The 22822-nt window shown below is 35.9% G+C and overlaps 1 protein-coding gene and 1 non-coding gene across 3 annotated transcripts; both read left to right on the top strand.

Annotated features, from left to right (window-relative positions):
• Positions 1–7114: 7114 nt before the first annotated feature.
• Positions 7115–7188, top strand: TRNAN-GUU (transfer RNA asparagine (anticodon GUU)). The gene has a single exon. It is a non-coding gene; the product is annotated as a tRNA-Asn (tRNA).
• A 623-nt stretch (positions 7189–7811) lies between these two features.
• On the top strand, positions 7812–16465 carry LOC104097309 (protein root UVB sensitive 3). 2 transcript variants are annotated; one of them, XR_001969477.3, is made up of 15 exons: positions 7812–8068; positions 10240–10299; positions 10415–10453; positions 10527–10589; positions 10667–10723; positions 11113–11176; positions 11667–11750; positions 13210–13292; positions 13378–13507; positions 14067–14159; positions 14452–14590; positions 14702–14742; positions 14823–15010; positions 15393–15898; positions 16015–16465. XR_001969477.3 is itself a non-coding variant. In XM_009603865.4 (14 exons), exons 1-14 carry the CDS (start codon positions 7874–7876, stop codon positions 15489–15491), a joined length of 1335 nt encoding a protein of 444 aa, XP_009602160.1. In that variant the 5' UTR covers positions 7812–7873; the 3' UTR covers positions 15492–15982. The 2 variants fall into 2 exon arrangements, 1 of the variants encoding a protein (XP_009602160.1); XM_009603865.4 differs by lacking the exon at positions 16015–16465 and having other exon boundaries at positions 15393–15982.
• The last annotated feature ends 6357 nt before the right edge of the window (positions 16466–22822 follow it).

The following is a 22822-nucleotide window of genomic DNA, read 5'->3' as shown; positions in this document are numbered from 1 at the left end:
AAAACCTAGACCCGATAACTCCGAAGGATGTGGAGCTTACCGATCACGTTGAACTCTGGAAACACCTACTGAGGAGGTATACCCGTCTGTCTATCTGAACCTGCATGCATGAAATGCAGCGTCCCCAGAAAAGGGACGTCAGTACAAAATAATGTACCGAGTATATAAGGCAATAACGTAACTGAAAGTTGAAACTGAATTGATAATATAATAACTGAAAGTAATTGGGAGTCAAAGATGATCTAGAGATATACTTACCTGTTGATACTGACTCAACTCCTTCAATATAGTAAGTAAAATAATTGCCCGGCCTTATAAGGCTCGGTATATATAAATGCTCTGTCGTAGTAGGCTCGCTCATAGGCGCTCTGCCATACTAGGCTATGTATATCGACCATGCTGGGCTCGCTCATAGGTGCTCGGCCACAGTAGGCTCGGTATATAACTTTCCATCTGATCAGAGGTTGCCCAATAGGGGCCTGCCCATCGATTATAGCTCGATGGTAATGAAAATAATGTAATACTGTATATATAGGCTTGCTGCTCTCTTGACTGGAAGAAGACAATACTAAATTGAATATAGAGTCTCGATAAGGAATAATATTGTAACTTATGAGACTAGAATAGTGTGAATAAATTCATGAATATGAACTTCTCTTTTGTCTCATTACTAACACATGTAGCTACGAGATCATGCCAAAATGAAGGAAGGCTTAGCCTTAACATACCTTATCACACTCTTTTCAATCACCAAGTTGAACTCGTCTCTTCTCACCTTAATCTACAACAACGATAATAATACTATCATTAAGTTATGAAATGTATAACTATCGCACAACGAACGACATGCTTATTTTGTATTAAAACAGACAGCATTTCCCCTATAATCCTTACTTCCTCCAAATTCAAGATAACACCAACAACACCAAAAACTATAATAACAACATATATACATTATTTTCCAACCTTATGTACACCACACAATACTACAAAATAGCCCAACACACCCCAATCTCTTCATACACAAAACGACCACCATAGTAGTGTCAACAACCCCGAAAATGTTATGACGAACGAATAGCCCAACATCCTGCATTTATGTGGTGTTTCTCCACACCCTTCCTCCCCCAAAACTCTACAAAATAGTAGTAAACCACGCAGCCCAACAGCAACACCAAACAGTCCACAAAACAATCCATAAAACAGTCCGTTACAAGTGAATAACTCGAACTCACGGCTTCCGATCACCGTCCCGTGAGTTCTTACAAATATAGAACAACTTACCATGCATCTACAACTGTAAAGAATGGATGAAAGATAGCAGTAAACTTACCTTATTTGTGGGATAACTCAGCTCCTATCTTGGTTCATCAAACTCTAGGCTTTACCTCTAATTAGAACTTGAAAGGGAGAGAAAATCAATTGGGGTTTGTGAGAAATTTTTGGGAGGATTTTTGCAGAGATTAAGTCTGGTTATTATGCCCTATTATCATACTAATATATGAAGGGGATAGGCCTTTAAAAATGCCTCTTTCATCGACCCGAACTGGCCCAGTTTTGGATTCTCGTTTAAGCAAGTAGGTGACAGTCTGCGCAGTCTCGCAAAAATGCCCATATCTCTCTACTCAGATATCGTATTGAAAAACGGTTTAATGCGTTGGAAAGTAGACTCATATATATTTAATTTGATGGGTGGAACACCCCATAAATCTAAGTATAATGGGAGAAAATCGCAGTTACATTTGACCCAAAGTTTTAGTAAAATTTATGAACGTAACTTGTGATGACTTTCATCGACTTTTGTTCCACCACTCGTTTGACTTCAAAACATAACACACGACTATCATACGAATAACATAACTCGTAACATAACCTCCTTATCATGTAAAATACCCTGGTCTCATCCCAAAAGTACATGCTATAACATTCCCAATTTGTCGGCTTTCGACGAAACATTATTTTCTTCAATTCCTTTAGCTTCTAAACCTTCCAACCCTCTTTGTACTTGTTGTTCATGATATTCAATATTTGTAACTTCCGAGGTAACATTATTAACTTGCTTTATATATTTTCAAAGATGATCTCATTTTTTGGGTCCTACATTAGTTTGCTCACGACGCAGTTTTACGTACAAAAGAATATAGGGTGTAACATCATTCCCCCCTTGGGAACATTCGTCCTCGAATGTTTACTTTTAGAGACTTTGGAAAACAAATTCCAGAGTTTCCTCCGTACACTAGACTATAACCAACTTGCATGCAGCCAGAAAACATACTATGCATGCCACACATGGCCAATGTCTATAAATAACAATACTTTACCTCAAAGAGTCGTAAATCATAAATACTGAAAGTCAGAAAATAAGAGTTTACCCGATGACCTACTAACCTGAATAGAGTTGTGTTGTAGCATCCCATCTCGAGCCATATCTTCAATTTGAAATAGGTGGGGGTATTTATACTTTATTTCTTCCTCCGCTTCCCATGTCATCTCTTTCACATTATTGCTTCTCCATAAAACCTTCACGGAGGCTACCTCCTTATTTCGTAGCTTGCGAATTTGTCGGTCTAAGATGGCAACTGGAATTTCCTTGTATGACAAGTCCTCCATAATTTGTACATCATCTGTGGACACCACTCTGGTAGGATCGCCAATGCACTTCCGTAGCATAGATTCGTGAAAAAAATGGATGGACTGACTTCAATTCTGAGGGCAATTCTAACCCATAAGCTACTTGGCCCACTCTACGAATAATCTTGTAAGGCCCAATATACTGTGGGCTAAGCTTGCCTTTCTTGCCAAACCTCATCACGCCCTTCATAGGGGATACCTTTAAGAATACGCAGGCATTAATCTCAAACTCTAAGTCTCGTCGTCGCATGTCAGAATATGACTTCTGGCGACTCTGAGCTGACAACAGTCACTCCCGGATGAGCTTCACTTTATCTACGGCCTGCTGAACTAGGTCTGGCCCATGTAACCCAGATTCTCCAACATCAAACCACCCTATAAGAGATCTGCACTTACGCCCATACAAAGCCTCGTACGGAGCCATCCGAATACTAGAGTGGTAATTGTTATTATATGCAAACTCGACAAGAGGTAGATGTTCATCCCAACTTCTTTTAAAATCCAACACACATGCTCGTAACATATCCTCGAGCGTCTGAATTGTGCGCTCGGCTTGTCCATCAGTCTGTGGATGAAAAGTTGTGCTGAGATTCACCTGAGTCCCTAGACCTCTCTGAAATGACCTCCAAAAATATGCTGTAAATTGAGCCTCACGGTCAGATATAATAGATACTGGTACTCCGTGTAGCCGCACTATCTCCTTAATATATAACTTTGCATAATCTTCTGCTGTATATGTAGATCTGACCGGTAGAAAATGAGTTGATTTAGTGAGCCTATCTACTATCACCCATATAGAATCAAACTTACGATGAGAACGAGGTAAACCCGTAACAAAGTCCATGTTTATCGCCTCCCATTTCCATGTCGGGATCTCTATAGTCTGCATTAGCCCTCCGGGCTTCTGATGCTCTATTTTCACCTGCTGGCAACTAGGACACTGGGCGACAAACTCAACAATGTTCTTCTTCATATCTTTCCACCAGTACACATCCTTAATGTCACGATACATCTTCATCGACCCAGGATGAATGGAGTACCACGAATAATGTGCCTTTGACATAATCCTGTCTCGTAGCCCTGCTACATCTGGAACACACAAACGACTCCTATATCTGAGAACCCCATCTCCCTTGAGCTCTAACAATGGATTCTTCTGCTACGAAACTCGCTCTCTCAACTTGACCAACTCTGGGTCATCGTACTGCCTTTCCTTGACTTCAGCTATGAGAGATGATTTTGCAATGTTTTGGAGTACAACTCCACCATCGTCGGAATCTACTAACCGAACCCCCAACCAAGCCAATTGATGAATCTCTCTAGTTAATTGTCTTTTCTCGGCCTTTACATGTGCTAAGATACCCATAGATCGGCGACTTAAGGCGCCTGCTACAACATTAGCTTTCCCTGGATGGTAGAGAATATTAACATCATAATCTTTCAATAACTCAAGCCATCGCCTCTGTCGCAAATTCAACTCTTTTTGCTTGAATATATATTGCAGACTTTTATGATCGGTAAATACATCAACATGAACACCATATAAATAATGCTGCCATATCTTAAGTGCTTGGACAACCGCAGCTAACTCGAGATCGTGGGTTGGATAATTCTTCTCGTGCTTCCTTAACTGCCTTGAAGCATAAGCAATCACCTTCCCATGTTGCATCAGGATACATCCTAACCTAACACCTGAGGCATCACAATACACGACATAACCCTCTAGACCCTCTGAAAGTGTTAGAACTGGCGCTGAGGTCAACCTGTTCTTACCCTATGGGTTCATTCTCATGGCTGTACTCGCACACTTTAAGGTACCCATTAAGAAATAGGAGGTTGGTACAAATAAGGATCACTTTGGGGCAAACACTTTGACTGCTTGTGACTATGAAGTCCACACAACTCCCAAAGAACCTGGTTCATCTAAAAAGGCCAGTGAACAGCAAAGTGCGAGCCTTGGTGCAAGAGAGTGGGACTAAGGATGTTGAAATTGAAAGGCTGAAGAAGAGGTTGACAGAAGTAGAAGCTGAGAGAGATGCTCTCAGAGCTGAGCTTGCAAAAAAAAAGGAGAAGAATGATGACATTCTTTAGGATATGTTGAAACTGCTTCAAGCCAAGAACATGGTCTTTCCCAGCCTTAAGACCTACCTAGCCTAGTTAGACCAACCAGTGACCTAGATGGGATTTTTTTTATTTTGCTCATGATCCAGTATTTTTTATTTCTCTTTATGCGTGTGGATGACTAAGTATCAATGATAATTAACTGTTTTTGTACTCTAACTGTTTGTTGATGCCTCTTAGATGGCTAATATCATTAGATTAATAAATGATGCTTGACTCCATGATTGCATTTGAAGTAGCCTCAGTGGCCATGAGTAATTTCTATTAAAATTTGGTTATCTAACATAATTATGCAACTTTTCGATAATGCCAAAAGGGGAAAGATAGGTTGTGCTTTTTATATTGGACTGTGATGTTTATAACCTAATGAACCTGGTCCTTGATGATTAGTGACTTTAAAATAAAAAGTGTTCTAATCGTGCTCGATTATCTAGTAATGCTCTCCGAGGTTTTTGGGATTCGAATCGAACTTGGGGATCGTGGCCCCGATGTTTCCGAGGGCAGGTATTTTGTTCGGACCCCGACTCGAGGGGCTCCTTGCCTCAATTCTGATTCCTTGCAGTCACGTCTCTTGCTCCGTTTACTTCATCGAAAGCCGAGGCGGCTCACAAATATATATACACTCTTAGATTTGGTTGAAGTTTTTCAAACAAGTGAGTAATTAAGTTGATGTTCTCACATTAATTAGTACATATACCTATCTGTTGGTTTTGGTCTTTTTTTCTTCACTCCGTTCGTTCTCTTTTCTTTTTTATGTTTATGGTGGTTTCATTTTTTATTTTAACTTGATTTTTTAAAATTAACTATTAGTATTTCTCATTTCAATTTTTTTTGAAGGAATTAGTTTTTGAAAATAATAATTCACAGCTTTGTATCTCAAAAAAGTAAGAGTACTAGTTCTTACGTATGGTGAAAACCATGAGTACCGCCAATGCAACTTCAAAACTAATGACTGAACATGTGAGCCGCCCTTCTCTCTTCACAATAATTTTTTTGTGTGTGTTACCTTATCGCATTAGTGCACTCAAGGATGTGATCACACGATTAATAAAGTACGTGAAAATTATAGGAGATCTTCTAATTCTTTATAAACTGTCTTGAAAATATCATGGTTAGTCATTAGTGTTGAAATAAATGCATTTAGATGGATGAGACAAAGTGCTCTAAGATTCTCCCCTTTTATTTTTTATTTTATTTTTTCCCTTATCTTTTACTTGCTGGGATGAGTGTGAATTTTATACTAAAGTCACCTATTATATTTACTAGTAAAAAATCGGTAAATAAGCGCGGAGGATACTCTGGACTATCCTTACGAATCGAATATTTTTTTTTGGTTGCTATAAGCACATATCTTTCTATAGCCCAAAATTTAGAGAACGAGGAATAAATCATTAAATTTTTGGTATTAATTCAAATAACAGTTCCTCAAATTTTACAATGAAAAAAAATATGTACTCACAAATTTTACATGAAAAGCTAAAAATATTTTTTTTTATGACTAAGAGTATTTAAGAAATATTTGAAAAGTCGTACTGAAGAGCAATGTTAAACTAATACAACAACAACAATCCAGTGTAATCTCATAAGTTGGGGTCTATGGGGTAGGATGTACACAGCCTTACCCCTACCCCTACGCTGGTGGCTGGTAGGACAGAGAAACTATTTCTGATAGACCCTCGGCTAATGAAAGGATAGAAGAAGCACTGATAGCAAGTAATATCAATACACGGTATTAAAAAACAAAACCCAAAATAGCAAAAGAAAGTATGAAAGAAGTACTAATAATCAGTAATAACAGTTCAAGATATGAAATGATAGCAAACTAAGGGCGTACGGAAGGCAAGTAACAACAGTACAAAATATGTGGTACTAGAAAACAAAGGATAGAAGGGATACCAAAGTAACACTAATACTCTATGACAAAGGAAGATACAGGAAAACGCTTGACTACCTACTAACTTTTTACACTAATTCTCAACCTTCACACTCTCCTATCAAGTGTCATGTCCTCGGTTAGCTTTAGTTGTGCCATGTCCCGCCTGATCACCTCTCCTCAAGACTTCTTTGGCCTACCTATACCCTCCCTCTTAGCTCCCAAGGCCAACCTTTTACACCTCCTGACTGGGACATCTGTGCTTCTCCTTTTAACATGCTCGAACCATCTTAACCTCGCCTCTTTTCCTCCACAAGGGTCACTCTCACCTTATCCCGAATAGCTTCATTCCTAATTCTATCTAACCTAATATGCCCACACATCCATCTCAACATTTTCATGGAGTGTTAAACTAATACAAACTGCATAAAAGTCAAGAAAGCAGTTGGTAATCCTATAAATAAATTTAGAACGCAGCATATTTCAAAAGCTGGAATAGCTCAGTTGGTTAGAGCGTGTGGCTGTTAACCACAAGGTCGGAGGTTCAAGCCCTCCTTCTAGCGTTATATTCTTTTGTTTTTCAAAAACAATTTCCCTCACTACAAAGGTTTAATTTGAAGGGGAATAAACATTTAGCGTTATATTCTTTTGTTTTTCAAAAACAATTTTCCTCACTACAAAGGTTTAATTTGAAGGGGAATAAACATTTTCTAAGGGATTTATAACACCTTTTGTCCGTAATTACCATATACTTTTTCCCGACATTATTAAGCATATTATAAAAAGTGTTTTTGGTCCCTTTATATATGAAATATATCACATTTAGCTTTATTTTAAAACTCTAAAGTATTTAAATATGAAATAACAATAAAATTTAACATTACATATGAGTCGTCACATGCTGTAATACTATATAACTTGTGAAGATTCACACAATATATATATATTCTATTAATTAAATGTTAGATATGCTTAGCTAAATATTACAAGAACCAACTTAAAGTTTGTTGTTTTTTTGATGGATTAAAAAGGTAAAAGGCACCAAATTTCTCTTTTTAGAAAAAAAAAAAAATACTCCATAAAGAATAGTAATAAGTAAATGTCAATTAGTAATTACAGTAGTAATTACTTTTTCGTTTTAATTTTCTTATTTATTTTATACTCCTTTTTTAAATTTATTTATTAAGTAATTTATTTTCTCGGAGGAGCAAAACAAAGACTTTCAGTTTGACTTCGCCGGCGAACACAATGGAAGAGGATCAAAACGAGAACTCAACTTCGCCGCCGGCGACGGTGATCGAAGAATGGAACGGAACTTCGTCGACGAAACTCACTAAAACAGCCACCATAACTGCCACGTCATCATCTTCAATCTCTATCAAAAGGTCAAGCAACGCATTCACTCATATCTCTCAACGAATTCTCCAGGCTTTTGTTCCCGAGGCAAGTCCTACTCTCTTAATTAATAGTATTAGCACATTTTGAGAATTTTCTTAGAAAATTTATTTATGTACTTCGCACAAACATATTTGATAGAATTAGTTTATTTGTGAAACAACAAAAATGTTAATTTGTCTTATCTATGTATTTTGGGTACAGATTTTGACAAACTTGTATGGGATAAATAAATATGGCGCATTTTGACATGATTATGAACTTCAAAAGATTTGATTTTTATTATTTTTCTGAGGTAATGATGCATAAGGTTAGACAAAGAGTTATGTAATATTTGGTTGAGTGGAGTAAAAGCAAAACATTTAGAACCCGTTTGGACATAAGAAAAATTTGCTTTTTTTCAAAATTTGTTTTTGAAAACAACGTTTGGTTATCAAAATCTTACAATTTTTCCAATCTCACTTGAATTTCAATGCATTTTCAAATTTGAAAAACTGGTGAGAACCTGTTTTTCAATTGAAAATGGGAAGGTTGCTAGTGTTTAGTTGGAAAATATGTTGGAAAAAAGACATCCAAATATATTGCAAAAATTATAACCAAACACAACTTCATCTTCAATTCAAACTTTAGTGAAATTCCAAATTTGAAAAAAATATTTGGAATTCATGTCCAAACGCCTACTTAAAAGATTTAACTTTTATTGATTTCAAAAGAAAAGATTCATAAAGTTTGCTTAACTTATAAAAAAAGAACTATAAAGTTATTTTGATAATTAACCCATTAACTAGCTCTGTTGAATTGTTTGTGTGGAAGTGGAAGAATGGAAGAATATTCAAGAGAAACAAAAACAGATTTGGGAATATTTAGGTGAATTGTATTAAAAATTTGAAAAAGATTTGATTTTTTGGTGTTTTAAGGAAAAGGTTACAAAGATGAAACAATTCTCATACATTTGGTGAAATGGAGGTAAAGAGAAAACTTCGAAAGATTTGATTTTTAGTTTCTGAGAACAACAACATCAACAACCCAGTGGAATTCCACAAGTGGGGTCTGGGGAGGGTAGTGTGCACGCAAACCTTACCCCTATTCCGGAGGAGTAGAGAGGCTGTTTCCGATAGACCCTCGGCTCAAGAAGATGAAAAGAGACAGTGGCACAGTAATATCAGAGGAAAGATAACATCAACAACGTAATAACCAGAAAATAGAGAAAAAAGCAATAACAATAAGCAGTAACAATGGCACAGTACTACAAACACAATGGAGTAATATGGGTACAACAAGAACCACTAGCATCCTAAGACACTACACTCGGACTAGCCTCCTACGACCTAACCTGCAGCCCTAAAAAAGTAATATGGACACAATTGAAGCCACTAGCAGCCTAAGACAGAACACATGCTAGCCTCCTACTTCCTAACCTACAACCTTAAGGCTCACCCTCCACAACTTCCTATCAAGGGCCATGTCCTCGGAAATCTGAAGCCGCACCAGGTCCTGCCTGATCACCTCTCCCCAATATTTCTTTGGCCGCCCTCTACCTCTTCTCACACCCGTCAAGGCCAGCCGTTCACACCTCCTAACCGAGCCATCCATGCTTCTCCTCCGCACGTGCCCGAACCATCTAAGTTGCATAAAATTAAATAAACAGTTATGTAATATTTGGTTGAATGGAGTAAAAGCAAAAGCATTAAAAGATTTAATTTTTTGTGTTGTTTAAGGAAAAGAACCATAAAGTTTGCTTACCTTATTAAAAAATCTTAATTTTTTTTCCGATAAGGAACCCGTTAATTATATCTGTTGAATTGTTTATGTAAAAGTGTAACAATATTCAATGGAGCAAAATCAGTTTTGGATTTTAGCTGAATGGTATAAAAAAAATGAAAAAGTTTTGATCTTTTTTGGTGTTTTAAGCAAAAAGATTTACAAAGATGGAACAGTTCTGTAGGAATGGAGGTAAAGAAAGAACTTCAAAAGATTTGATTTTTATTATGTTTCTAAGGAAACAATCACAAGGTTAAATAAACAGTTCTCTAATATTTGGTTGAGTGGAGTAAAAGGAAAAGCTTAAAAAGATTTAATAATCTTTATCGACTTTTAAGGAAAAGATTCATAAGGTTTGTTTGTTTCTTTTCTCTTTGGAGTAAGAAATGTTGAAGGCATTTCACCAGTATCAACAATTCTGTCTGATTTTTCTAATTGCTTTTCCAATTTATTTGTAGGGGTTTCCAAGTAGTGTTACTCCAGACTATGTTCCTTTTCAAGTGTGGGACTCATTGCAGGTTAAGAGATATTGCCCATAATTCATAAAACTTGTTTTCAGTTTCTGAATTGGCGTTGAGCACTGTCAGATCTCTTTGATTTTCATGTTATTGTTACTGATTTGGATTGCTGCAGGGGCTTTCTACCTATGTGCGGATGATGTTCTCAACACAAGTAAGAGAACATCAGTATTAGTGTGAGTTACTTATGATATGAAAGGCTAATTTACTTGCTCAAACAAATATAGGCTCTTCTAAGTGCTATAGGTGTTGGTGAGAAATCCGCTACTGTTATTGGGGCAACGTTTCAAGTGAGTTCACATCTTTCTTTTCCATTGTAATTTATGTTTTAAACTAGTGTGATGACAATGGTTTTAAAAAATTTCAGTGGTTCTTGCGAGATTTAACTGGTATGGTTGGAGGCGTCTTGTTCACATGTTACCAGGTATTTTTCATCTTTTATGGCGTAATTTTCCGGTATCGTATTGATCCTATTGTGTCAAACAATGCATGCCTTGATTCTTTATAAAGACTGATGCTACTGAAGCACCTCATTCCTCCGAGAATAAATGATTCCCCATCAGACTTACATTTATGTCAGTTTCTGTTTCCACTTGAAACTATATGCCAGACTAATGCTCCTTTTCCATAAAGAAAAGGAAATGATGATCTCTTTCCTAGAAAAAAGTTACCATGGTAGCATATATGGGGCGAAGTAGAACATTCTTTGGGACTGTGATATTTTTGACCTGCCTCCTACTACCCGCCTGTTAATGATTTTTGAATTTTAAGTACTTGTTGGAAAATGACTGTTGCTTTTGCTTTCTGTTTCAGGGTTCTAATTTAGACAGTAATGCCAAAATGTGGCGTTTAGTGGCAGATCTCATGAATGATCTCGGTATGCCCTTTCACCTGTATGTTGTGTGCACTATAGTCATTTTTGCGCTTTTTATCAAAATTATATAAAAAAGAGTCTTTTGACTGGCCAGTGGCCGGAGTCTAAGGTGTTCTTTGACTTGCATTTGGTTTTCGTGACCATAGAAAAAAAAAGGTAAAGTAATGATAGAAAAGATTTATTGATAGAGAAGATCACATCAAAGTTTATTTGAACAGTTTAACGAATTTGAAAGTTAAAAATTGTATAGAAATTAAATGGTCAAACATTTTGGACATTCTAAAAAGGAAAGAGTATTATATAAATTGAGACAGAGGAGGTATAGTTATTGTTTTTAATTCTTAATGATTTATTAAGTTTCAGAAATGCAACAAAAAATAATTTTATTATTATGAAAAATATTTTCTAGAAGGTTAAATGACATTGATTTGTGCTTTTGTTGTCATTCCTGAAACGGATGCAATGACAATAGAATCATTTGTGTTTCTTGCAGGAATGTTGATGGATCTTGTGTCTCCTTTATTTCCGTCGGCCTTTGTGTTCATTGTCTGCTTAGGGAGTTTATCAAGGTCATTCAGTAAGTGAAATATCTGCTCTTTGTGGCAATGCCATTCTCTTATCTTCTAAATAAAGTGTAAACTTCTTGTCTGGTTGTGTCTAGTATTCAACTTGTTTGTCTAATGTCTTTTGTTTTTTAGGGTTGGGGCTGTTAGCGTGAATTGTCTGATATATCAGATCCTTCACCTTGCCGAAAGTACTAATGTGCTTTGTAATTCAATGTAAAGATGCTTTCCTTTACTATCTTGATCTGTTGTTTCTTGATTTATTACATAGGTGAATCTTTGTTGTAGATATTTAAGATGGAACACAATTTTAAAGAAAGATACTATTATATTCAATCATTCTTACTGCAACATTTTTAGTCCTTTGTTCCAAGAGACACAAAATAGATATAAAGCTTATTTTGTCCTGAAAAGTAGTCTCTCACAGCGTGTGGTCATCCAAAAAATTTGGAGAGGTGCATCATCTCCTGTTTCTCATCAATATCTTTGTTAAAGTGCCTAAAACATTCAAGTTTCACATAAGCATTTGTTCTAGAGACAATAATTCTTCTCATTCTAGTCCTATCTAAGATCAAGAACTTTGACATCTATAAATTCATTGAACTATTTCTTTCACCAAGCTAATGGAAATTAGCATCAGCACTGATCAGTTTCCTTTATCCTAGTCATCATGAACAAAATTTTCACCTCCACATGTGTTTTCAATTACTGAATATTATAAAATTGTTTTCCTTGTCAGATAAGTAGATTGATTTTATTGACAAGAAGGAACAATCCCGTGTGCAAGAGTTCCATTCTGCAAACTCAGTCCAATCATCTTTATAGGTTGGAGAGTCCTTACGAGCGAAACACAAAAATTAGCATGATAACCTGCAGCAGCAGCACGTACTTTCCTCTCCTTCAAGAATTCTTCTATTTCTTTCCCTCCATGTAGTTCACAATTGCCTGTGGACTCTCTTACCATCCCCTCTTGACTTCCAGCTTCCAAATAATGCTATAACAGAGCTGGGGTAATGCATCAGATGGAAAATACCCATCTCTTACACATATATATGTTGGTCTTCCATGTTGCAGCAGAAGATTGAAAAATCTTATGGACTTAAGCTTCTTAACTAATCTACCTGATAAATACTTTCAAAGTGTAATTTACTTATTTGCTCTAATGTTTTAATGGTCAGTTTCTTCTTCTTGGCTGCTTTAGTTCTTTGTCCTTCTGACTAGGATATTATGAAATTTCAATTGCAGTAGCTTTTTGGTCTGTAATTAATTCACCCATTTAAGATGTTGGGTAAATTTTGGGAAAGAGTTTTTAGCAGTCTGAACCTCAGACTCTGAAGCATATTTTTAACCTTGCTGGCTGACCTTGAAGGTTTTTCTTTTAATAGAAGATGATTTCTTCTTGTTAATGAGGCCAAACATACCGCAGTGATAGAACTGATTTTCTAAACATCATCTTTATTTGTTTCGATTTAGCTGGTGTTGCTAGTGGAGCCACTAGAGCAGCTTTGACACAGCACTTTGCCCTTCAAAACAATGCAGCAGATATAGCTGCAAAGGTATTGTGATAGATATTACAGCGGCGAAAGAATTGCAAAAAATCCACTTACTCAGACTTGGTATCCGTTTTCCCTGTTCTGATAGGAAGGAAGCCAAGAAACTCTTGCTACAATGTTTGGGATGGCTTTAGGAATGCTTCTTGCACACATCACAAGTGGCCACTCATTTGCAATTTGGATATCCTTTTTGTCGCTTACTATGTTCCATATGTTTGGTTAGTTATGATTTGCTTTCAATTTCCTGTTTCCATGAGTTTTAAAGTGCGATGCCGACTAAGTTGCTCGGACACGGGTGCGGATCTAGAGGTCGGATCTTTCAAGATGTAAATTTTAAGATTCGGGGATACGGATCCTAGTACGAATACGGGTGCGGGGATCCGGCTAAAAATAATTTAAAAAAATAAAAATCTCTCTAATTTATGAGAAATTTTGTGGAATACTTACGTATAGCTTGTAAAGTGTGGATTTCCTTTTTATTCTCAAGTTGTAGATAAGTAAAAGATTATTTTCCTAGATAAGATATGCTATTTTCTTCAAATTTACCCTAGTTTTAGTTCTGATTTCGGTAATCAAATTGTATCTCGTCTCGAATTTTTCTGTCCGTCGTGGTCAAAGTACCCAAAATTGTTTGACCTGATCTGGTACGGATCCCATACCCACACCCATACTAGTGTCGTGTCGACACGGGTACGGCACCTAAACTGCCATGTCGGAGCAACTTAGGATGCCGAAGCTTTCTTAATGCAAAATGCACTAACTTGATGTATCTGGCAGCAAACTATATGGCTGTCCGTAGTCTTTCACTGAATACCCTGAACTGTGAAAGATGCTCCATTGTTTTATCACAATTTTTCAAGACAGGCCAAGGTGAGTTGAGCATCTTAATATTTTCATAGTCATAGAGTGAATAACTGTATCCATCTCCTAGAATATCATCTGAGTAGGAATATTTATGACACTGTGTTGCGATGCTAAAATGGCCCATATTTTCTGTTGCTTTTATCTTTTGCGTTTGAACTATTAATTTAGAGTTCCTGTGTGTGCTGAATGTTTCACATGAGTCGTTGACTAGACATGCAGAAAATATTATGTAAATTTTGAGCTTTATGTCCAATAACTTAAGGTTGCTAATCTGGAGGTTTCACGCCTTTGGTTCCAGTTCTCTCTCCAAAGCAGGTCTCCTCCATGGAGCATGTTCTACCTTCATGGCTGAGCTCGTGGACCTCAAAAGGCAGTGATTCTCTATACAAGCGAGTACATTTAGGTGTCAGAGTTTCTTCACTTTACAGCCTTGCTATGTGAGATTTTCGTCTTTGTTATTACTAATTTGCACCCATATCTCTTGCACGTGGTATTAGCAGAGAAGAATATTTGGTTAGTTGAGTAACGACTTGTCTTTTGATCGATAGGGTCAACCTCTTAGAATCTGCTGGATTAAACCACAAGAAAGGTTGATAGACATGTTAAACGTTTTTCAAGCTCAGCTATTTGACCTAAGAGTTTCACTTATACATTCTCTCGTCTTTTCAGCGAAGTATTTACTTCAACAAGAAAGGGGTATTATCAACATTGTTACTCATAAGGATTCAACCGCAGCTGATATATTGCAGTCATTCATCCATGCGCTTGTCATGGCAAAACTAGGTGATCAAGGTGGATCCATGTCTTTGGAGAGCCAATCATGGATGGATAAACACTATGAAGTCTTTCTTCTGAAGGTATTTGTCTACATCACGAGCTCTTTTTCAGGGAGGAAATTCATGATATATTCACTGCATTTGCAAGTTTTAAAATCATAGTCAACTAATCAGTATCAAGTTTCTGCAAAAAGATTGTCTTTGATTTTTTTTGAAGAAAACACCACCTAAATATGTAGACAATCCATTTAGTGTCAATGCAAAAAAGTTCATAAGCTAATATTCGTATCTGAAAGTGAAAGCTGTGGACTGGTCTGAGAGGACATGTGCAAACGCCACCAAGAAGTTACCCACATATAAGCCCATTTTCTCATGGAAAATTGTCCATTAATTCTACGAGCTGTGCATTTTGTGTTTTAGATTGAACTAAATATCTTGTATCTTTCACAATTCACTGTCACAGCTTCAGTCATCAGGATGGAAGACTGAGCGACTGCTATCATCGTCAGTTGTTTGGAGAGCAAATTGGCTAGTAGAGTACTCAGATGGCAAACATGACTAGAATGTTTTACGAACTAAGTTATCTAGTTTCAATGAGATGAAAATTCTGGAACTATAAAGTAATTTTAAGAAAGAGGTGCTTTCAAGTTCCAATCCGGGGTGATTCCAAGTCATCATTTGGTATATCTTGGATCTTCAATGATCATTGAGAAGGTAAACCTTAAAAAGGAGAGGAGACTTTACTTGGCAAGAGGAGTTATCTTGTTACATGTTTAGTATCTCAGAACCAGTCAGCTTAGCCTGGCTTACATGCTGTGACTTCAAAGATAGCAATTGATGCATAGTTTCCGTGATCTTGGAGAAACTCTTGTTTACTGGAATTTTAAAAGGTGCTGGCTATTCTTGAGATCAAAGTTGTAATGTAATTTATGGCATTATTTCATAAGCCTGAGTGGAGATTCCATTGAGGTGTGTCCCAATTAACGGGAGATTTTGGTTTTCAGAAGGAATATTTTATTTGCAATGAAATGTTGTCTATACATCTTAGCGTTATTGTTAATTGGCCTAACAATGTATGTATATAGGTCAATGCCATTTTCTTCCTACTGTGCAAAAACTACCTCCAAATAGGGTGTTCACTGCAAAATTTGAAAATTGAAAACCAAAGTAGGGCGTTCACTGTATAGAGACTCCTGGCAGGAGTGAGAGCCAACTCTTCTCCAAATTAGGCTTTAATTTTGGAGCCAATCCTTCGGCAGAAGGGCGACCTGACTCCTGCAGGTATGATAAAGTGCTGGTATTTCCTATTACCCTTTGTCCTTGTTAGAGATATCTCTTAGATTCCTTTTCTTTTTATTTCCTTTTTGGGTATTTGATTTCATAATGGTATTTGGGATGTTATTTTGCATTTGTATTACACTTGCATGTTATTAATTTGTCAGTTCTAGAGATATATTGATTCTTTCAGTTGAATTCTCACCTTTTTATGCAATGAATAAGCTTGCTTCATTATAGACCATGAGAAGCTTGATATCAGTAGTAGAAAATGCATTTTTTTTTTCTTTTCATTGTTTTTATCATCATTTATTCTCTCGAGTCCGAATGAAGTCTCTGTTTGTCCTTCTTTCAGTTATTTTTTCTCATTTTTCTACTTTTCCCTGACAGGTTTTGTAAATCAAAATCCACTATTCTTTTTCTAGCTGTAGTGTTTTTTCATATTCCTAACTGTTTGTTCTATAATTAAACTGTTTGTTCTTTCCATATTCCTCATTGTTGCTTCATTTTTATATTCTCTAATTACACTGGATATTTAATGCATGATATTTCAAATGTTTATTCATATTCTCTACTATGTTTTTGTGCACGATATAGAGTTGAAGTGAATATTGAGCATTCTCTGACTTGCTTTTTGTAGTTTAAAAGAATGGAGTATTCTTTTCTTTCTGAGTCGGATAGTAATAGGGATAGTTGGATTGTAAGGATTAGAGTTTGCCGGAGATGGGATTCTATTAATGCAAAGAAAAACAAAGAGTTAATTAGTTTAGACATGATTTTATTGACGTCAAGGTACCTAAATACCCATTTCTTCTTCTTTTACATTCTCTTGTAATTTTAGTGGTTAGACCCTTACGGATTCTTTTTAGCAGAATAATCTGATGCGTGCTATATTAAGAAATAGTTAGGTAAATAGGTACAAGTACATGTTGAGTGAAAGTTCGTTGTTTGTTATTAAGAACTTCAAGGTTATTGAAAGTGTTGGTGGATATAGACCAAGTAGGAGTAATTTTAAAATTATTTTCTTTGTCACAACTTCCAATTTGTTAAACCCGAGATGATTGATTCAAGGGTGAACAACAATACAATTTTAACAGGTACATATTATTACATTAATGTTTGTAGATAAATAGTTTTATATGAATAGTATATATCATTGTAATTTTAATTTGACTACTTTTTTCCTTTGTATTGTAGATATAGTTGGATGTTTACGTGGAATTGGTAATATAAAAAGCGTTGGATTTAGGTGAAATAAGAGGGACATCCTTGTTGTTACTGATGAAATTTATGAATGTTGGGCATTTTAAATTGTAAATCCATCTTTTCGGAAGAAGATAACTAACACAGTACATAAAATGAGGTAAGTGGTTCGAATTAGTTACAACTTAGATTTTCCACTTAGATCCAATGCCTCCATATCACCAATTCCACATAAACAACCAACTACATATACAATAAAGAGGGAACAAAAATAATCATATTAAAATTTTTCATGATATGTACATATACATAAAACTATTTTGCGACAAACATTAATAGTAATAAAATACTTGATAAGTTTGTGTCATCATTCACCATTGCGACAATCATCTCTAGTTTATTAAATTGAAATCAGTTTATCCGAATTTTAACCATGTCTTCATTCTCATTTGTCTCTTAAACGAAGTTGAGACCAAGAAATTAATTTTAAATTACTCCTAATTAGTCTATATCACCAACACCTTTAACAATTTAAAGTTTTTTTTAATAAACAACAAACATTCAATCAACATGTGGTTGTACATGTTTACTTGATGTTTTTTCTTATTGTAGCATGCATCAAATTATTCTTGTAGAAAAAAAGAAATTAGAAGTGTCCCCCCATTAAAAATTACAAAATATAATAGAAGAAATAGGTACTAAATTACCTTCTCATCTATAAATGATGTCCAAACTAATTTGGCTCTCACTCACATTAATAGAATCTCATATCCTACAAACTCTAATTCTACCTTCCAATTATTCCTATTACTATTCAATTCCGAAAGAAAAGAATACTCCATTCTTATAAATCACAAAAAACAAGTTAGAGAGTGATCAACGTTCACTATAACTATATATATACACAGCAAAATAACAGTTGATAGTTTCAAGAAGCAGTAGAAAGTTCAGTGTCTGAGTTAGCTGGAAATGGCAAAAGATTTGAGAAGTTCAGGGAAAAACACATATATGAGAATGTTAGATGTGAAAGGTGGAAATTTTTGGAAAAAAGAAGAATGGATCCTATGATATGTTCTATTTTTGTTTATCACTCCTAAAGATAGATGTGTGATTTCCATAGGAGGAAGCAACATATTCATTAATGCTATGAACTTCATTTGACCTGAATTTTTTGAAAAACTTTACCCATATCTTCTTTTTCTCATTCCTTGAAGTGCTAGTCCTTTTCCTGCAAAAGATTATCTTCCACTAAATCTTTTAGCCATCCACTACAACATGTGTCCTAGTAAGCTTTAAACACTCCACTTTAACCATCTTTTACAAAATAACTTGTTCTAAAGAATCTGAAGATTTTCGTATGATGTGATATTACTGGTCCTACACTTTTATTTCTTTCAAGTTCATTAGAATATGAATTTTCGTTGAGTTTTCCCATTATTTGGTATTGTTTAGATGCACTTTTGATGGATGACAATAGAAGGGAACAATCTTGGCTTACTGTTGATAGTTAAAGGTCCAAACAAAGGTGATAGTTCAGTTGCTAAATGGCAGAGTCGGTTTATGGACTTGATGTCTGTAGCTCTTTGACTTTGTTAGAAGGAATCTTGGCATTTAAGGCACTGGTTCTTGCTTTTGACTGTTCCCGTGTAGTCAATGGCGTACACAGGGATTTACACAACCAGTGTCGACTTATTGTCACAACTTGACTTGTACACCGGTTTGGGTCAGGGATATTTGCTCCTAAAGTTTTACTTCTGATTCCAAATTTTATATTTACTATATATTGTTTTTCAAGCAGTATCGGCTTATTGTATATATATACATATTACTTCTTAGAATATTTACACATAATTTATTAAATTTTTTTGACAAAAGGATGCTGGATTACCCCACTTGATTCTATGGGTCTTAAAGTCGTTTTTTTTTTTTTTTGGGGGGGGGGGGGGTGGGGGGTGGGGGAAAAGATGTCCATCTACTGTAATCATTTTTTGATGAGAAATTTTTTGGCCAGATGCACCCTGTCCCTACACACTCTATTGAACTATTTTTCAAGAGATGGCTTCTTTCAACTATCAAAATAAGATACTCATTGCATGTTCTACATATTTTATTATATTAAAAAACATTATAAATGACAAAACCAGAGAGTTGACTTGCCTGAACTGTTGATACTGGAGGTCTCATTGGAGATGATTCTAAAGGTATTGAATCACAGGCTGAGATGAAGGTCCAACTAACCAGGGGCGGAGCCAGAGACCAAGTTACGGGTTTGGTTGAACCTAGTTGCTTTGGGCCAAACTCTGTATTTCTCTTAAAAAAATTCATTTAATATGTATAAATTATTAGTTTAGTAACCTAAAAAGACTGGAATACCGAACCCATAAACTTCAAATCTTGGCTCCGCTTTTGCAGCTTATTGATGTTTGACACTTTGAAGTAATATTAGCAGTCAGGTAAGACTCCAGCCATTGAAAGTTTGGTGGGACTATTGAGATTCTTCCATCAATCAAAGTCTTGAATTTGATTGATGAGAATGGGACGTCTTTCGTTAAGGAAGAATGCTTTACCCCCTAAATTTGGCTTACCCAACATAATTTGAATTAGTCAGACCAGTAAGTTTCGGATACCAGATAGTTAAAGCGAAAAAGAAGTCACTCAAATTTTTGTTTTCTCTATGAGATGTGCAACTTTTTCTTGGTACAAAATATTCATCTACTATAAGAAAGCAAGAAGGCTTTTCGAGTTTAAATGTGTCTTTAGTATCGTAAATACAACAATATATGAACCATTTTAATTTACTTGAACCATTACAAAGGTTATTCCATACATGTTCTGTGAAAATTACTACTCACTCACGACTGCAATATCTACCAAAGCAATGATGCTCATAAGTTCTCTAGTAATTTGAGAGCACTGTTTAATTTAGATAAAAAAACAAGAGAGATCTCACCAGAATTGCTGGCAATAGAAAGTCCCTTCAAAGATGAGGATAAGGGTGATAAATCAACATGATTTCCAACGACAACACTGATACCAGCCCTGTTTTCTCATTTTCTTTTATTTTCCAATATAAATCCAACTAAATCGGTGGGGGCTTAGGATTTGATTCCTACCCTTTGATTGAAATTGAGTAAAACCAAGAGTCGCAAAATGGAGGATTCCAACATGGGCGCGGCAACAGTTTTGGAGGATTCGATCAACATAGGATTCAGTGATAGTGTAAACAATCCTTACACTTACTGTGTATATAAGTAAATCCTATTATGGTGTAGAAGGAATATTCAGAAGATTAAAGATTGTAGCTTCAACTATTCCAAACAAGCCTATCCAGTCATCTAGGCACCAACGTTAAGGATTTTTCTTCAAAACCTGCTATATGAATCCTCATTGATCTTTAAGCTCATCTCAGACCAATATATTCTGTATTGTGATGATTCATCAGACTACTAGTTTTATGCTGGTTGTTAGCGTACTGCAACACTTCTCCTTTATTTACAGTTTTTGAACTAGCTAAGAGCAGCTAAATGAATCATCTGTTTCTAGTTCATAAGCCGGTAATTGAATTAGAGCTACCCTCCTCTAGACGAGATTGCACCGGCTTTACACATACGCGGAGTTAAAAGAAGAAAACAAAATGCTGGAGATAAATTGATGCACCAGTTAAGGCGTGATAAAATAATCTCACCTTTGATCGGATAAGGTGGGATATCTAGGATTAAGTCTGAGATTAAATTTATACGGATAAATTTATACCATCAACCAAAGTCACACCTTATTCCGCATACCAAACGACCTTTAAGTAGTTACAAGTGTGTTCTCTTTTGTTGAAATGCAAAATATCTTATGACAATTTTGCTTAAGTGGCCAAGTGATAGACTAAACTCAAACGGGAATTGCAATGAGTTATTTGTTATTTTGATTTTAGAAAAAAAAAAAAAAACAAATATCCAAACCACTGCAAAATAAATTAATTACTCGAACAAACTAGCTGAAAAGTAAAACCAAATATCCAAGAGCCATTTTTCTAATGACTATCTTGTTTTGACTGAACTGAATGTAAGGTTTGGAGTTGGTCATCAGCTGAAATTGGAAATAGGGTATGAATTAGGAAAGAACGAAGAATGGAAATAGGGTTATGAATTAGGAAAGAAGAGTATAAGTAATAAAAGACACGTGGCAGGAGGAGGAGCATTGGATAAGTACAGGTGGAGATTAGGAATTGTAGCTGATATAATAAAATGAACGGCAGAGATTACAAGGGAGATGGGTTGATCGGAGGGCTGAGACTAAAGAACAGTCCAACTAAATAGTTAGTTGGGCAATCCACTAAATATCTTGGAGCCGGTATTTTCTTAACCGAATTCTCACCCTCTCTCTTCTCTCTCTCTTCATTTTCCATTTTTGTCATTCTTCTCCCTCTTCCTAAATTCCTAATTTCTCTTTCAGGTTTTCACCCACCATTACAGCTGATCAACAAGCTCAATATGCATTTTATTCGATTGTTGCAATTCAATTTCATTTTTTTGTAATAGAATTTCTCGATTGAATTCAATAAAAAACACAGTTGGGATTCGATTCTACTTCTTACTTACTAGTATATTACAACTTGGTATCAAAGCAAATTCCTGGCCCAATGACGATTACAGAAACAAGATCGAAAAGTACAGAAGAATCAGTTAAGAAATTAGACATGCAACTGCAGAATTACATGGAGACTAATGATGCTAGATTGGAGGGTTTGGCCAAGAAGATGGATCTCCTAATGGAGAAACTGATTCCCAATCAAGAGGGAATTCTGGGAAGTGCGCCGGGTCTTCAATTAGATGCTTCTGGAAGTAGACTGCACAAGAATGACCAATTCGAGCAAGCTAGATTCCAAAGGAGCAATCACCATGGTCGGTTTGAGTTCCCATTTTTTGATGGAGTTGATCCCTGCTCGTGGCTAAGGAAAGGGGAGAGATACTTCCACTACAATCGAATCTTTGACCCTGATGAGAAGTTGGAAGTAGCTGTCCTGCACTTAACAGGTAAAGTTGAGGCATGGTTTTTCTCATATCATGTTAGTAAAGGTGTAATCAAATGGCATGAGTTTACTGAAAAAATTTGCAAAAGATTTGAAGGAGCTAGTAATAGTAAATTCAACTTAATTGGAGAATTTAAAAAGGTTGAACAAAAAGGAACAGTAGATGAATATTTGGAAAGGTTTGAAGATTTGAAGGCCTGGGTGTTGATAAGGAATCCCACCATTCCAGAAGATTTTTTCCTAGAATTCTTTGTGGAAGGTCTCAAGGAAGAAATAAGGCATACAATTAAGATGCTTAACCCTTTCACCCTAAGTCAGGTTGTGGATAAGGCTCGACATCAGGAGAGGCTAATCCAAGTACAGAATAGGAAGGAGAGAAGTCAGTGGGGAAG

The sequence above is a fragment of the Nicotiana tomentosiformis genome, chromosome 10, assembly GCF_000390325.3.
Source record: "Nicotiana tomentosiformis chromosome 10, ASM39032v3, whole genome shotgun sequence".
In the NCBI taxonomy this organism is placed as follows: domain Eukaryota; kingdom Viridiplantae; phylum Streptophyta; class Magnoliopsida; order Solanales; family Solanaceae; genus Nicotiana; species Nicotiana tomentosiformis.
This window is presented reverse-complemented; position numbering and strand designations above follow the sequence as displayed.

Coding starts and splice junctions, on each gene's coding strand:
- LOC104097309 (XM_009603865.4), top strand. CDS start 7,874: ATGGAAGAGGATCAAAACGAGAACTCAACTTCGCCGCCGGCGACGGTG. Junction 10,300..10,414: donor AAGTGTGGGACTCATTGCAG/GTTAAGAGATAT, acceptor GGATTGCTGCAG/GGGCTTTCTACCTATGTGCG. Junction 10,590..10,666: donor TTATTGGGGCAACGTTTCAA/GTGAGTTCACAT, acceptor AAAAAATTTCAG/TGGTTCTTGCGAGATTTAAC.